At 45.8% G+C, this 16,822-nt stretch overlaps 1 protein-coding gene across 4 annotated transcripts in view; it reads left to right on the plus strand.

Annotated features, from left to right (window-relative positions):
• The window catches only part of LOC119965744 (cadherin-6-like), a 206,715-nt gene that overhangs the window by 167,547 nt on the left and 22,346 nt on the right, over positions 1-16,822 (plus strand). For all 4 annotated transcript variants that reach the window (XM_038796523.1, XM_038796524.1, XM_038796525.1 and 1 more), the window contains exons 9-10: positions 5,773-5,900; positions 15,962-16,079. In XM_038796523.1, the coding sequence (XP_038652451.1) occupies positions 5,773-5,900; positions 15,962-16,079 (246 nt within the window). The remainder of the gene's footprint in view (positions 1-5,772; positions 5,901-15,961; positions 16,080-16,822) is intronic.

The following is a 16,822-nucleotide window of genomic DNA, read 5'->3' on the forward strand; positions in this document are numbered from 1 at the left end:
GCATTCTCTCTCTACTTGGCCAAGGATGTTTAGATTAGTATGGGGCAAACAACAGACTGTTTTTAATTTTCAGACAGAGTATTATTGAGTCCCTTGCTGAAGCATTTCACTCCATCTGAAGAATCCTTCCAGCTTCTGGCCTGGGTAAAATGCTTGCCAAAATATGTGGTCAAACCCCACTGGAGAGCAAACAGTCGCATCAACATAACATGAATGAGTTTGTAGTGACTGCCACACAGTGTATGTGCTGATGGATGAACGGAACTCGGAGCGCCCACGCATTAATCCCAAATCGTCTCGGGGTGGTGTAAGTTATGTCTGGGGCGCCTTCTGATTCGGCTTTCCTCTGTGTGGTTACGGGATTCATGGGTGCGGTTATGATCTGAGCTGTGGGGGGTTGGGGTGCCTGTCGTTTCTGCTGAGCTGCTGGCGCACATGTTCCCTGAACATAACGCTGCGCTGTCTCGCTTAATTCCTGCCAATCTGGGGCGTTTTCCCCATCTAACTGAGCTCCAAAGGTGCTTTGGAAGCCATTCTGCACCGAAAGCAGAGATTGCAGTTCCGCAATCTGTTTCCTGCATTTCGCGTGGTCAACTGTGCTTTGTCTTTGTTCGGTCGTTGCAGCGTGGAGTGCTCTCAAAGCTGCTTTGAGATCGGAACATTGCCTCTGCAATGCCTCCACCTGCTTCTCCGATTCCTGTCTTATCAGAACGGCACGTTGCACGTCCTGATAGGCTTTCTCATACTGGGTCTGGGAACTGTTCAGATGAGCTAGACAAGACTGATGAGCCCTCTTGGCATCATCCACCTCTCTACCCTTCTCTGCCAACTTCCCTTTAAGATCCAGGTTTTCTTTCTCGATGTCCCTGACATCGACCTTACTCATTCGGTTCCTTTCCTCTAAATCTGCCCGGAGCGTCCTGATGACCTCCTCTGCGCCTCGCAACTGTGCCAAGCAGGACACAATCGCCATCGGCTTGCGTGCTTTACCTAAACTCTTTTTGTGTATTTGAGAGAGGTTCTCCCACCAAGTATGACCTATACTTCCGGGACCTGTCTCCTCATTTGCACAAAACTCTTTCCAAAGGGGCCATCCCTTTCCCTGCAGATATTTGCGGAGTTCCAGCTCCCACGTGGGACACTGGCCTACTCTGCTACTGCTGCTGGTCGCTGCGACCACAAACTTTGCTGGATCCATCAGACGTTCCATTGCCTGCATGGCCATTTCCTCTGACTCTCTTTTTATAATTTGGAACAGGGGGTTGCTGGGGTGGTGTTTCGTAAAAAGGGTACGGCTTACGCTATTTTCCGATCACAAAACTACCGAAAGTTTGTCGCAACAAAAAGCTTTCAGTTTTACCTTACAGCCCTGTTAGTACGCATGCACTAAAACACACTTCCGAATTTCGCTTATTATTTTGAACACCTTGAATACTTGTGATCTCTTTCTTTCTCTGCAATTTGGAGTTCTAATTCAAATTTCAGGGTCCTGGACACTGTGGTGTTTCCACTTACAACAGGATCCCACCAGAGTCGCCACTAAATGTTGCACGTTTTACTATGGGCGTAAAACGCGTTTATTGGAGTGTATTAACACGCCTCCGAGTTCGACGTGTGCTTAACACTGCTAGGCTCTGTTCTATGTAATTACTTAAGCTCTGGAGTCGCCAGCTGCCGTATAGGCAACGTCACAAGTATTCCAAGGTCAAATTCAAAGTAATAAAGACGATACACCGATTAGTCAAGTTCAAACGATCAATATTTATTATACAGTTAATAATAAATACTCATGCACACACACTAAGAGACTAAGCTACAACTAAACATAAGCAAACAGAATACTTATCTAACAGGAACAGGCAAGGTCAGAGAACGAGGCCTTCGTCCTGGTTTTGTCTGCCGCCTTCAGCAAGCGTTCTGGCACTTGGGAGTCTAGTGGGCTTGGATCGCGTAGCGAGCGTTGAACTTACGGTTTCGGCGGCTGGTGCTCAACGGCTGGAGTCAGGATACCAGGTGTCAGTCGGGGCCGGAGCACAGGTTTAACAGACCGGACAACACGAGGTCCCTATCTTTTATAGGGGTTCCGTTGTCCTTCCCTCTTCTCGGGCGGGCTCTACCTATTGGATCAATTTCTTATCGATACTGGATTAATTCCCCAATGCGAGGGGGTCTCCGTGATGGAGGGGGCGTTTCTTATGTCCTTTTGTTCGGAGGTTTCTGGTGCCTCGATGTCTGGGTCTTGATTGGAATGTGTCCATTCAGAACCAAATGTATCTATTGTGTGGGTGTTCAAGTCTGATGGCCTCATTAGCATGCAAAGCGTTTTGCCATTTGCACCTAGCTAAGGTCTCTTCACCTGAGCCCAAACTGGTTTCTGCTGCTGCAGAATGCAAACTGCTCTTTGCAGACTGCTGTTCTGGCTGAACTGTCTGTTTCTCAGCAGCCTTCCATTTTAGTTTGGCTCAGTGTCCATTTTGCGTGGCCAGCATGGCTACACTGTTGATGAGCGAACCCTTCAGGAAAAAGAGAGAATGATAACAAAGGGGAGCACGCCTAGTAGTTTTTTAAAAATACATACTTTTAAGCTCTGTAAAATCCCAGTGGCCTGCAAATGAATTATTTCTCAGTAAATCTCTCTTGTGAAATTTCCATGCCGCCACCTGTTAGGTGCATTTTAAGTAGGATTTAAATAGAACCTCAGAGAGGGAGCTGAAATTCCTGATCATGTCCGTTTGGATTGCGAAAAGCACCCAACTGAACAGCTTCATCTATGTGTCCAGATTTGGCTTGTTTCCGGAGAGGTAATTGCGAGGTACATAACTGCCTGAGCATTGTGAGCAATGTGTGGTGATGAATTAAGAGTATTGCTTCGGAAGCCTAACCTACTACATTTAAGTGCACTGACTTTAAGCATGCATGGTAGAATACTGACACTAAACCACAAAATAAAGTGACAACACTCCATCAAGTATGATGGAAGAACACATTAGCCAATGGAAAAGGACTGAGAAGGTGAATGGGACTATTTGTCTAGATATGAACTTTCATACATCTCTGCATGTATCATGTTAACTTTTTTCCCTTATGGATTCTCATGTTCACACTTATAATGCAATCCCTGTAAATTTGTCAGGCTGCAATTATATCCTCCCACCCGTGGTGGTGCTACAGCTCCTCAGTTCTTGGATGTGAGGACCAAATGTAGTAATTCCTGATGTCACGGAACTAGGTGGGAATGTGAGTTGTTAGGAGGATGCAAACAGGCTTCAACGGGATTTAGACAGGCTAAGTGAGTAGGCAAGAACGTGGCAGAAGGAATATAACGTGGAAAAATGTGAAGTTATTTACTTTGATAGGAAGAACAGAAACACAGAATATTTCTTAAATGCTGAGAGGTTGGAAAGTATTGAATTCCAAAGGGACCTGTGCATCCTTTTTCATGAGTCACTGCAAGCTAGCATGCAGTTGCAGAAAGAAATTAGGAAGTCAAATGGTATGTTGGTCTTTATTGCAAGGGGATTTGAATCATAGAATCCCTACCAATTATCTCTCCAGAAATAAGTTGCAGAAGGAGGCCATTCGGCCCATCGGGTCTACACCGAACCTCTGAAAGATCATCCTACCTAGGCCCACTCCCTAGCCATATCCCTGTAACCCCATAGTACAACCTAACATTTGGACTCAAAGGGATACTTTAGGATGTCCAATCCACCTAACCTGCACATCTATGGACTGTGGGAGGGAACCAGAGCACCCGGAGGAAACCCACGCAGACACGGGGAGAACGTGCAGACTCTGCACAGACAGTGACCCAAGCCGGGAATCGAACCTGGGACCCTGCAACTGTGAAACAACTGTGCTGACCACACAGAGAACTCTAATGTTTTGGCCTGTCTTTCTCTAGTTTCATTTTAAATATCTGTTCCAATAAAAAGCACCTTGGTGGTGGCTTTAGATACAGTTTGCTTTCCAGAAGGGTTTGAACCTGCTGGTGAAACGGGGTCAGAATCTCAGGGAAAGCCAGTGTTATTCAAGTGAGAATGCAGAGTGCTGGGCCACACCCTTGAAAAGGGGTTTTTTGGTTAATGGGATTTTGTTTTTGAATTGGAACAGTTAAGGGGGAATTCATTAAGTGCCATACATAGATTACTGTAGCTGGGTGGTGTCCTTATGCTTTTAATTGATAAAAATTCTTGCTGTGTGTTTTTATAAATGTTAACTAATTTCTTGGAATAAAGCTTGTTTGATTAAAGTGTGTGGGAAGACTGATGAATCACACCTGAAGGGAAGACTCTTGTGCTCATCCTAGCCAAATTCAACAAAAGGTTATAGGTCAGGTGAACTTTGAAGTTTTTAAACCCTGGCCCATAACAACAGTGTGAAGTGAAAAGAATTGTAGGGCTACAGGGGAATGGTGAGAGAGTGGAACTGGCTGGGTTGCTCTTACAGAGAACCCGTATGGACTCAATGGGCTGATTGGTCTCCTTCTGCACTATAACCGTTCAGCGATTCTGCAATTCAGTGCGACTGCAACTGCTGCTGGCAATGTGAATAATATGAGGAGAAGAATTAAGTTTTCCCTGACTTGCGACATTGAATTCATTTGAAGATGTTCACAGTCGCCCATGAGTTTCGTGCTTTGTGTTCCGGCGATCTTTGCCTCTGACTTACTCCATGGTGACCCATGGCTCTCAATGCCTTGCTCCATTCACAGCCCAGGAACGCGTGAAGAGTGCTGAAACTTCAAACTCTCACCTTCAGTAAAAGCAGCAGTAGAGGCAGCTGATCTTGCAGTTGGGATTAAGGTGCTGGCTCTCTCACCAAGCACACATATGACTAACATCTAACTTTCCATTCCAGCGTCAAGCCTCACCTCCCCCACAAACAAAAACTAAATGCCTGATTTGAATTACTGCCTTTGAACAGACAGCCTCTGATCTCACATTTCATATGAGAAATTTAATAGCAATAAACTTGTACATTTATGAATTCAGCCTTAGTACGAAAAGATCCACAATTGTGGTAGATTAAAATTTTTAAATAATCAGCCTACAAATGGTGCAATCTCTTCGGGAAATGTGGTGTCGAAAATCTGGTACTTTGGGTTTAATCTTTAATGAATCATTTGACTTTTCATGTTTGGTACCGTGAAGCTCTGGGATTCCCAGGATTGGACAGAATGGAAATGCTGATTTCTCCCTGGGCAGAACGGGAAATTTCGACCAGCGATTGGTTCCACTGGGATTCTACCCCATTTCTGAGGAGGGGCCAGTGGAGGCTTTCCTTCTCCTTGGGTGGCACGGTAGCACAGTGGTTAGCACTTCACAGCACCAGGGTCCCAGGTTCGATTCCCGGCTTGGGTCACTGTCTGTGCGGAGTCTGCACGTTCTCCCCGTGTCTGCGTGGGTTTCCTCCGGGTGCTCCGGTTTCCTCCCACAAGTCCCGAAAGACGTGCTGTTAGGTAATTTGAACATTCTGAATTCTCCCTCTGTGTACCCGAACAGGCGCCGGAGTGTGGTGATTAGGGGCGTTTCACTGTAACTTCATTGCAGTCTTAATATAAGGCTGCTAGTGACAATAAAGATTATTATTATTATTATGGGCAGTTTGTTCTTCATCAGTGTCAACAATCCCACTGCCAGGAGCTGGCAGGAGCATCACTAAAAACCCTGGTATAGGTGCCAGAATTATGCTCAGATGAAATCTGCCTCGATCCTTCATTAATTACATTGTAGGCCATCTTGACTTGCGTCTACTTTTGCTTATTTGCAGTTTTGGAAAACTCAAGGCAAACAAGTCGCGTGCCAGTCCTGATCAAAGTTTTAGACGTCAATGACAACGCTCCAGAGTTTCCCATGGTTTATGAGACCTTTGTCTGTGAAAATGCAAAGGCTGGCCAGGTAAGCTATTCTCAATGTTGGAAGACTGGAGTTGAGACGTAGATAGCGACTACCTCATCATTCCCACCAAGCTGCCTTGCTGCCCACTTTACTGCCATGTAACCAGGAGGGCCATTCATTCGTGCCACACTGACAGGCTCCTTGTTTCATGCACTTTTTAAGCCTCTCAATCCACCTGCGACACTTCTCCCCTGAACCATGACTGAATCGTCGGCAACCATTTTAGCAGCAATATGATAAATTCCCCAAAACAATTGTCTTTCAACTTAAACGAGAAGAAACAGTTCGAAATTGAACTGGAAGGAATTGAATTAAAATTGTTTTAATATCAAAGTAGAACGTATGAAAAGAAAAGCTGTGTTTACTGAACTTTAATTGACTTGTACATACATTTGTTGCTATTTGTTTAAGGCTCAGGATGTGACACATTATAATGGAGATACATGTCTTCTGTTTGTAGTCAGTGGCTGGAATTTTACGTAAGGGTACATGTTTTAGCCTCTTCAATGATAACACAGAAAATCAGCTACAGTGCAGAAGGAGGCCAGTTGTACCATCGGGTCTACACCGACCCGCTGGAAGAATACCCCTACCTAGGCCCACTCGCCAGACCCACTCCCCTGCTCTATCCCCGTAACCCCGTAACTCTACCAAACTTTGGACATTCAGGGCAATTTAGTGCGGCCAATCTACCTAACCTGCACATCGTTGGACTGTGGGAGGAAATCGGAGCACCCGGAGGAAACCCACGCAGACACGGGGAGAAAGTGCAAACTCCACACAGTCATCCAAAGTCGGAACTGAACCCGGGTCCCTGGAGATGTGAGGCAGCGGTGCTAAGCACTGTGCCCCCCCCCCCTATTTTTACAGTGTGGCTCAAGCTGCATCTCAAGGGAGCAACGCCAACAGTACCAATCTAATAATTTCCATATTAACTATCCTGGGATCTTCATAAGCAACAATATTTATTCTCAGGATGTATAGTGCTGGCCCGGTTCGTATTTATTGCCTATGTTTAATTGTCCTTGGGAAGGTGATAGTGGGGCTCCTTCCTAGGAATCATGGCAGTCTGGAAGGGAAGGTTTCACCCACAGTGCTGCTAGGGTAGGAGCTCCAGAGCTCCAGGATTTTGACTATGATAGTGAAGGAACAGTAAGACATTTCCGAGTCAGGATGTTATACATCTTGGAGGGGAGCTTTGAAGGTGATGGTGCTCTCATGTACCTCTCACCGTTGTCCACCTGGGAGATGGAGGTCACAGGTTTGGAAGGATTCTTGGCGAGTCACTGCAGTGCATCTGGTATAGGGTACAGTCTGAGGTGACTGTACGCCAGTGGTGGATGGAGTGAATGTTTAAGTTGACGAATGAAGCGCTGATCAAGCGGGCTGCTCTGTCCTGGATAATTTTGAGCTACTCCAGTGTTGCTGTCAGTGCAGCCAGTCAGGCAGGTGGAGAGGGGCCTGGATTCTCCATTCTGGAGCCAAAGTGCTCCCGTCAGCGTGAATCACTCCTGGTGTCCGCTGGTGCGAGGAGCTGGGACTGGTAGGCGAGCCTCTCCCTTTCACTATGCTAATTTAAGCACGGGGGAGCGCTCACAGAATTCTGCTGGAATCCCAGTATCGGGCCGCCATTTTGAGTGGGGGCGCCTGATACTGGGGTCCGGCGGCCGGTTCCCCTCCCCCCACAACTCAAATCCTGCCTCCCCCTCCCCCCCCAACAAGAAGCGGCATCCTCCCCCACCCATCACAGGAATAACGGGCCATCCCCCCACAGCATGCACACATGAGGGTGACCCGACCTCTCCCGGCCCCCAACATAACCCTCAACATATCCCCCAATCAGACCCTCCTATCAGAGACCCCCTGTCAGAGAACCCCCTCAGAGACACCCCCAGCAGAGACCCCCCCATCTGACACCCCCGTCAGAGACCCCTATCAGAGATCCCCCTCATCAGAGAACCCCCCTATCAGAGACCCCCTATCAGAGACCCCCCTATCTGAGACCCCCCTATCTGAGACCCCCTATCAGAGACCCCCTATCAGAGACCCCTCTATCAGAGATCCCCCCTATCAGAGACCCCCCCATCCGACACCCCCTGTCAGAGAGACCCCATCAGAGATCCCCCTCATTAGGGAACCCCCCTATCAGAGACCCCCCTATCAGAGACCCCCCTATCAGACACCCCCCCATCAGACACCCCCTGTCAGAGAGACCCCTACCAGAGATCTCCATCAGAGACCCCCCTATCAGAGACCCCCCTATCAGAGAACCCCCATCAGACACCCTCTGTCAGAGAGACCCCTATCAGAGATCTCCATCAGAGACCCCACTATCAGACACCCCCCTATCAATGACCCCCTCCTGTCAGAGAGACCCCTATCAGACATCCCCGTCAGAGACCCCACCATCAGAGTCCCCTATCAGACATCCCCATCAGAGAGCCCACCCGTCAGAGAGCCCCTATCAGAGACCCCCTCATCAGTCACCCCTGCTGAAAGCTGAAGATTAGTCCAGGCAGTAGAGTGAAAAATCACAGCATTTTCACGTAACCTTGCCCTGCCACCTACTGCCTCAGACAAAGGTGTTTAAAGCAGCAGCTGTTACAAGTGGCAGAGACTACATCAAAAATCAAATACACTTCAAATGGTTTGAAATCCCTTGACAGCCTTTGAAATACAAATCTTCCATTCAATTTCACACAGCAATTCATTGCACTAGCCAGTAATTGACAGTTTTTTTACTCCAGAGACAGCTTCTTAGGGGATGTGTTTATTTATATTTCCCTTCACGCATGAATGCATCTCAATTATCCCGCTTTAATACTAACCACAATGTTTATAAACACTCTTGCTGTGATTAACCGCTTCTCACCACATCAAAAGGAGCTAAGTGCTTTCTGCTGACAAAAAGAGGAAATGAAAGCAGTCCTCTCTTTTGAGGATCTTTGTTGGTATTACTTTTGTGGGGTGTCACTGTTGGGTAACACTGTTGGGTGGTCACTGTTGGGGGGAACACTGCTGGGGGAGTCTCTGATAGGGGGTCTCTGATGGGGGATCTCTGATGGGTGTTCGGTGGGCTTGGGGGGTCGGGTCACCCTAATGCATGCGTGCTGTGGAGGTGGGGGTTGACCCATTATTTTCGTGGTGGAGGGAAGATGCCCCTACTTGTCAGTAGGGAGGGGCAGGATTTGTGTTGTGGGGAAGGGGTGAATCCGGCCTTCCGGCTGTTTGGATTGGATTGGATTTGTTTATTGTCACATGTACCGAGGTACAGTGAAAAGTATTTTTCTGCAAGCAGCTCAAAAGATCATTAGAAAAGGGAATTAAACAAAATTCAAGAAAATACAAGAAAATACATGAGAATACATAATAGGGCAACACAAGATATACAATGTAACTACATAAGCATTGGCATCGGTTGAAGCATACAGGGTGTAGTGTTAATGAGGTCAGTCCATAAGAGGGTCATTTAGGAGTCTGGTAACAGCGGAGAAGAAGCTGTTTTTGAGTCTGTTCGTGCGTGTTCTCAGACTTCTGAATCTCCTGCCCGATGGAAGAAGTTGGAAAAGTGAGTAAGCCGGGTGGGAGGGATCCTTGATTATGCTGCCCGCTTTCCCCCAGCAGCGGGAGGTGTAGATGGAATCAATGGATGGGAGGCAGGTTCATGTGATAGACTGGGCGGTATTCACGACTCTCTGAAGTTCCTTGCGGTCCTGGGCCGAGCAGTTGCCATACCAGGCTGTGATGCAGCCCGATAGGATGCTTTCTATGGTGCATCTGTAAATGTTGGTAAGGGTTAATGTGGACATGCCAAATTTCCTTAGTTTCCTGAGGAAGTATAGGCGCTGTTGTGCTTTCTTGGTGATAGCGTTGACGTGAGTGGACCAGGATAGATTTTTGGTGATGTGCACCCCTAGGAATTTGAACCAATTTGAAGTTAACCAAATGGAAATGAATACATGGGGTGGGGAGCGCACTGAGGCCGCAGGCGGGGGTTAGGGACATCGCCAGGGTGCCAAACCCGTTCTTCCCTCGATACTCCATTCTCCACCCGATTGGGAATCCTGATACCGACATCGGAGAATCCACTCCAACATTCCATCACAGCCCTTGTCAACAGCAGAGATGATTTGGGGAGCCAAGAGGTGATCAGCTTGCTGGATAATATCCAGCCTCTGACATTGTCCTGGCCAAGTTGCTTATATTTGTTGTATTTCTGTTCAACAGTGACTGTCCAAGAAACTGATGGTCGGAAACTAGATAATAGCAGCACCCATTGAGTTTTCCAGGTGGCTTGGCTCTCTCTTGTTGGAGATGGTTATTGATTGGTCTTTATATGATATTGATGCTAGTTATTAACTCAAGCCTGGGAGTTGTCCAAGTTTTGTTGCATGCGGGCAAGGACTGCCTCATTATCTGAAGAATTGAGAATGGAGCTGATCACTGTGCAATCAACGGTGTACAGTGAGTGTCATTTCTGATAAAAGGAAGGTCATTCTTATAGCAGCTGAGTGCAGTTGGTTCTCAGACACTGGCTTCAGGAACTCCCGTCGTGAAGACATTAAGGGACGGGAAAGCATTGTAGAAACATTGAGGAGTGGGGCGATAGTTGAGTGGGGTGATAGTTGAACATGACTCGAGGCAGAATAAGATGCATGCAGCAATGTAATGGATGAGCTGAAGTTTACAAATAGTGCAGGATATTAGATTAACTTGAAGATTATTGAAATAATAAAGTAGAATAATCAGCACCCACTGGTGCACAGTGACAAATTAATTAAGGTCCATTTTTATGGTATCAGATTCCAGGATACTTGACAGAACTTGGATTTATAGAACACTTTATTTCACTTTAAAGATATCCCAAGGTGCTTCCCTTTGGTAATCATGGCAATCAATTTGCACAGAGCACAGTCCCACCAGTGTGTGACTGTAGAGTTACTGGGGCATGGTGGGTTCATAGAATTTACAGTGCCATTCGGCCCATCGAGTCTGCACCAGCCCCTGGAAAGTGCACCCTGCTTAAGCCCACACCTCCACATTATCCCCATAACCCAGCAACCCCACCTAACCTTTTTTAGGCATTAAGGGGAAATTTATCATGGCCAATCCACCTAACCTGCACATCTTAGACTGTGGGAGGAAACCGGAGCACCCGGAGGAAACCCACGCAGACACGGGGAGAACGTGCAGACTCCGCACAGGCAGTGACCCAAGCCGGGAATCAAACCTGGGACCCTGACGCTGTGAAGCAACTGTGCTAATCACTGTGCTGCCGTGCTGCCCTCAGTATACAAGAGGCCTGGATACTGGGCAGGGGGGAAATTTTAATTGCGTTAATTCAATAAATCTGGAATATGAACCTAGGTCGGGATTCCTCCCCCCCCCGCCCCCCCTCTCACATGGTGGGTTTTCCTGCAGCCGATGAGGCAAGCCATTGGCCACCAGCAGGATCTCACCCACTCCACCACTGGGGATTCGACCGTGGGGGCGGGTCAACGTTTGGCAGGGCTGGAAGATCCCGCTGGTGGGAAGGACTGGAAAACCCACCCCTGGTAAACAGTGTTCATGGGATGACTGGACAGTCATAAATACCGACCTGGTTCCCCAATCTTTCAGAAAATCTATTGCCCTTCCCCAACCCTTCCCCAGTCTGATCGAATGTGTTGACTCTTAATTGCCCTCTGCATTGGCAGAGAAAGTCAAGTCAGTTGTATTTAAGATGACGGTTCATTACCACCTTCTCGGGGACAATGAGGGATGGACAGTAAATGCTGACCTTGTCAATGATGCCCATGCCCCTTGAATGAATAATAAAAAGCCAATTGAATGACGAAGGAATCTGCTTTCTGGTGACGTTGATTAAAGAATGAATGTGCGCCACATCACCATGACATGCTGAAGATGGTCAGAGTTTGGAACTCTCTTCTGAAATTGGCAATTGATGTTAGATCAATTATTAATCTTCATAGAATTTATAGTGCAGAAGCTGGCCATTCGGCCCATCCAGTCCGCACCGGCCCTGGGAAGAGCACCCTACTTAAGCCCACACCTCCACCCTCTCACCATAACCCAGTAACCCCAGCTAACATTTTTGGACACTGAGGGCAATTTATCATGGCCAATCCACCAAACCTGCACATCTTTGGACTGTGGGAGGAAACAGGAGCACCCGGAGGAAACTCACGCAGACACGGGGAGAACGTGCAGACTCTGCACAGAGAGTGAACCAAGCTGGGAATCGAACCTGGGACCCTGGAGCTGTGAAGCAACAGTGCTAACCACTATGTTACCATGCCGCTGTCTTAAAAACAAGCTTGATATATTGTTCACCAAAGGTGTTAAGGGAAATGTGGCAAAGGTGGGTAGATGGAGTTAGATCACCAATCAACTAGGGACTCTTCGGATGGGTCACGGTGTTTGAGGGGACTGAAATGTGCATCTAGATCATGTTCTCACATTCTGGTATTCCAGGGAACACAGACCATAATGCCGTTCATTTACAATCAAAGCCATTGGTTAATGGTATCCGGACAAGTCAAACCCACCATTTTCATGAGATTATGATATTTTTCGCTAATGTTGCTGGCATCCCATATTCTGTGGCTTCTCCGTTGTATGTGAATCCCACAGTTCAGCAGCTTTGCTCCTTGTTACCCCAGCTCACTTGGAAAAATGGACAGAATATACAGAATCTGATAACCATGTCGTTTATTTATTGAATCAATAAAAATTAGAAATATGAGCCAAAGTGGGAAAGATTATGTTGTACTCTTGCCAGTTATTTTCATGAAAGTACTTGAGTCTGCTTAATTATTTATAAGAAACTTGTTTGCTTGATTTTTCCTGGAATTCCCTGCTATTTTCTTCTGTTTCTGTTCTCCTGAAGGTATTGATCAATGATTGATCTGAATCATGAGTACCGCCAGCCTTCTCCTAAGTGACCATTCCACATACATCGCTATTTGAACAATGAGCTTTCAGTCAATTTGAATATCAGGGCACAACAGCAGATCCTGAAACACAGACTTGGCACTTCAAACAGTGGCTTTTGGATAATGATTAACAAGATATCTGAGTCTACAATGTACTGGTGGCTATATTAGCAGCTACGTACTTAATGCTTGTCCAACAATATCACTTCTGACCCCTTTAAAATAGCACCAAAAGTAACCATTATTGGAAATCACCCCTCGCTGACCTACATTAGTTCCCGCTCTTGCAGCGTGTCAATTTTAACATTTTCCTCCTTGTTTTCAAAACCTTCCATGGCTTTGCGCCCCCTCCCCAACCCAATCCCCACTCTCCCCCAGCCCTACAAATCCTTCACAATCTCTCAGCTCCTCCAATTCTGACGTCTTGTGCATTCCCGATTTTAGTTGGTACATTATTGGTCATACCATCAGCTGCCTCGACCCTAAGCTCCGAATTCTCTTCCTCAAACCCCTTGCACCCCTCTCTCCTCCCTTGAAACGTTCCTGGAAACCGGCCACTTTAACTAACTCCCAGACCTAATCTCTGCTTGGTGTCAAATTATGTGAAAATTGGGGCAGCATGGTGGCGCAGCGGTTAGCACTGCTGCCTCGATCCCGGCCCCGGGTCATTGGCCGTGTGAAGTTTACACATTCCACCCCCTGTCTGCGTGGGTCTCACACCTGTGATGATATGCACATGCAATCATGTAAATATTAATTGATACAACCTCCAACCAGCAGGTGGCAGTAAAGAAGAACCACGTGACACTGTTACCATGGGGTGTCTGGAGATAGTCGTTGATGTGGATTGTTGCATTTGTAGAAGCTTTTAGATAATGTAATAATAGTAATATTGTAGACAGTAGATTTTGATAGTTTTCTTATTGTTATCTGACCCACGGTAATGTTTAATAACAAACATTCAACTAGTCACGAACTTGACGTTCTCGGGAGCATTAAGTCCATCTGGCCAAACACCAGAACGTAACAACACCCACAACCCAAAGATGTCCAGGGTAGGTGGATTGGCCACGCTAAGTTGCCCCTCAATTGGAATTTTTTCAAAAATTACGTGAAACTTGTAAAATTACGTAAAAATGCAAGTTATATATTTGGTCGAAAGCAGTATTTAAAAACTGCAGTGCACATTTTATTTACCGTATATACTCGCGTAACCTTCGATCTCGCGTATCATGCGACCCCTAAATTTTCGGCCCAAAAACATGCTTTTATGGTATACCTCATGTATCATGCGAGTCACTTTTTTGACATGACAGCTGACACTCAGGTAAGCTTTCCGCCTAAAACTGCCGAATGAGAAACAGCTGTTTTGCTGTTTCTAATCACGGAACTAAACCCGATAATAAACAGTCACGGTACCTAACAGGTGACACAATCGACCCTTAGCAAAAATGGAGAAAAGATCAGCGAAGAAATATACAGCCAAATGGAAACTGCAAGTTGTTGCCGAAGCGGAACAAAGCAACAATGTTAAAGCTGGAAACCTGTTTGGTGTCGGAGAAAGCTGTGTCCGAAACTGGAGAAAGCAAAAAGAACAATTGATGGCAAGTCCTTCCTATAAATGCGCAAATCGCGGGTCGAAATGTCATTGGCCGCAGTTAGAAGATGAAGTCTCAAAGTGGGTGTCCGAAAATCGGGAAAATGGTTACATAATAACACGATCTAAAATAAGACTTTATGCTTTACGAGAAGCTAGAAACATGGGCATTCGTGAGTTTACTGCAAGTCCCGGATGGTGTACGCGGTTCATGAAAAGACATGACTTTGTGTTAAGAAGAAAAACAAAAATTGCACAGAGACTCCCAAAAGAATTAGAAGAAAAAGTGATAAGTTTTCATAGATTTGTTATCAAACATCGCAAAGCTAACAGCTATAATTTATCGTGCATTGGAAACATGGATGAGATACCCGTGAATTTTGATATGCCATCAAACTCAACCGTTAATAAAGTCGGCGAAAAAAGTATCTTTATCAAAACTACAGGGCATGAAAAGACACATTTTATGGTTGTACTAACGTGTATGGCAGATGGGACGAAACTTCCTCCAATGGTCATCTTCAAACGGAAATTAATGCCCAAGCTAAAATTTCCAAGTGGTATCATTGTCCATGTCCATGAAAAAGGTTGGATGAACGATAATGGCTGCATAATTTGGCTGAAGAGAGTTTGGGAATCAAGAGCAGGTGGTTTACTACGCCAAAAAAGTTTACTTGTGTGGGATATGTTTAGGTCACATCGAGTGGATGCCGTTGTGAAAGCTGTTCGCGAAGCGAACACCGATATAGCGATCGTTCCAGCTGGCTTGACTAGCGTCGTTCAGCCACTTGACGTATCCATCAATAAGCCATTTAAAGACAATCTAAGGAAGAAATGGAATGACTGGATGATGGAAGGAGAGAAATCATTTACGAAGGGAGGGAATATGAAGGCTCCGGATTTGGCTCTATTGTGTTTGTGGGTAAAAGAGGCATGGGCTGGGATAGATGGCGATTTGATCATTAAAGCATTTAAAAAATGTGGAATAGCAAATGCTTTGGATGGAAGTGAAGATGATGCTTTATTCGAAGATGTAGGAGAAGAGGATGAAAATATTGAAGACCTAGAAGATGATCAGTATGACGACTGCCTCGATGAAGAAGAATTCCAAGCTTTATTTGACGATGACGATGACAATGAAAGCGAATTCGAAGGATTTTAGTTTACCTGCATTAGTTTGTTTTAATGATGTTTTTACATTTTAATAAATGTTAAATAACCAATGTTTCCTGTTTCATATATCATTATGTTCAAAAATAAATACCTGTATAACAGTTTCATTGACTACTGGATGCTATTTGACTTATCTTGGCCAGCACTTCACACCCGCAATTTTTGTATCTCGCGTATCATGCGACCCCCGAAATTTAGGCTTCAAATTAGGTGCTCAAAAGTCGCATGTTACGCGAGTATATACGGTATATGTTTTGTAACTACTTAGTTCTTGGAACAGTTGAGTATTTATACAGCTCTATGTGTACATGTGGATGGTGGCAGAGAACTGATTTTTGTGTTTATTTGACATACAGCTGATACAAACGGTCAGTGCAGTGGATCAGGACTCACCTCCCAGTGGATCCAGATTCTTCTTCAGCTTGGCTCCAGAGGCCGCGAACAATCCCAATTTTACAGTCCGGGATAATGAAGGTAGGGATTTAAACAACCACCCACAGCCGACATGGGCACAATACGATGAAGTGTTACAGAGACAGGAGGTCCTGGGAACACTCAGCAATACCAGGCAGCAAGAATGAACGTCCCTCTGCTGTGGCCACTGAGAGTTTCCAGCGATAGCTATTTATATTTCGCACTTTCAGCCCCCGCAGGGTTTTGACTTTTGTAGAGATAAGTGTCGCATTTTCTAAAAAAAAAAGCTCTTCGGTTAGATGTTGGGGTTGCCTCATAGTTGGTTAAAAAAACAATACTCAACCAGGTGGGAGCTTTAGTCTCTATGCTGTTTGTCTGTTAAAATTTTCCACTTCTCAGTTTGGAGGGTAAGAGTCAGGGGAGATGGGGGCGAATTTCTCAACTTGTCACATAGATATTTGAAACTGACATTATGGGTCAGTCACCCGATGTAGAATCAACATCATTTTCAAAACTATTTCCACTACCATTATTAAATGGACTGTATAGCAAGCCGACCGTTGCCAAATGACTGATTATTATGACCTTATTTAGCACATTACGGGAAAAGTAAATTTTTAGTTCCTGAATAACTGTGTAGTCCAAATCTGCGCAGCCCATAGGGCATCATAAAGATATCAAACTCCATGTTCTTTGGGCATCTGCGCCAACAAGATCTGTCTGGGCTTCAGCTATCAGCATGGTTAGGACTTGGATAGTATGGTCAGGCTTCCTGATGGTTAAGTCTGACCTCCTGCTACTAC

The sequence above is a fragment of the Scyliorhinus canicula genome, chromosome 5 (genome assembly GCF_902713615.1).
Source record: "Scyliorhinus canicula chromosome 5, sScyCan1.1, whole genome shotgun sequence".
NCBI classification, from domain to species: Eukaryota; Metazoa; Chordata; class Chondrichthyes; order Carcharhiniformes; family Scyliorhinidae; genus Scyliorhinus; species Scyliorhinus canicula.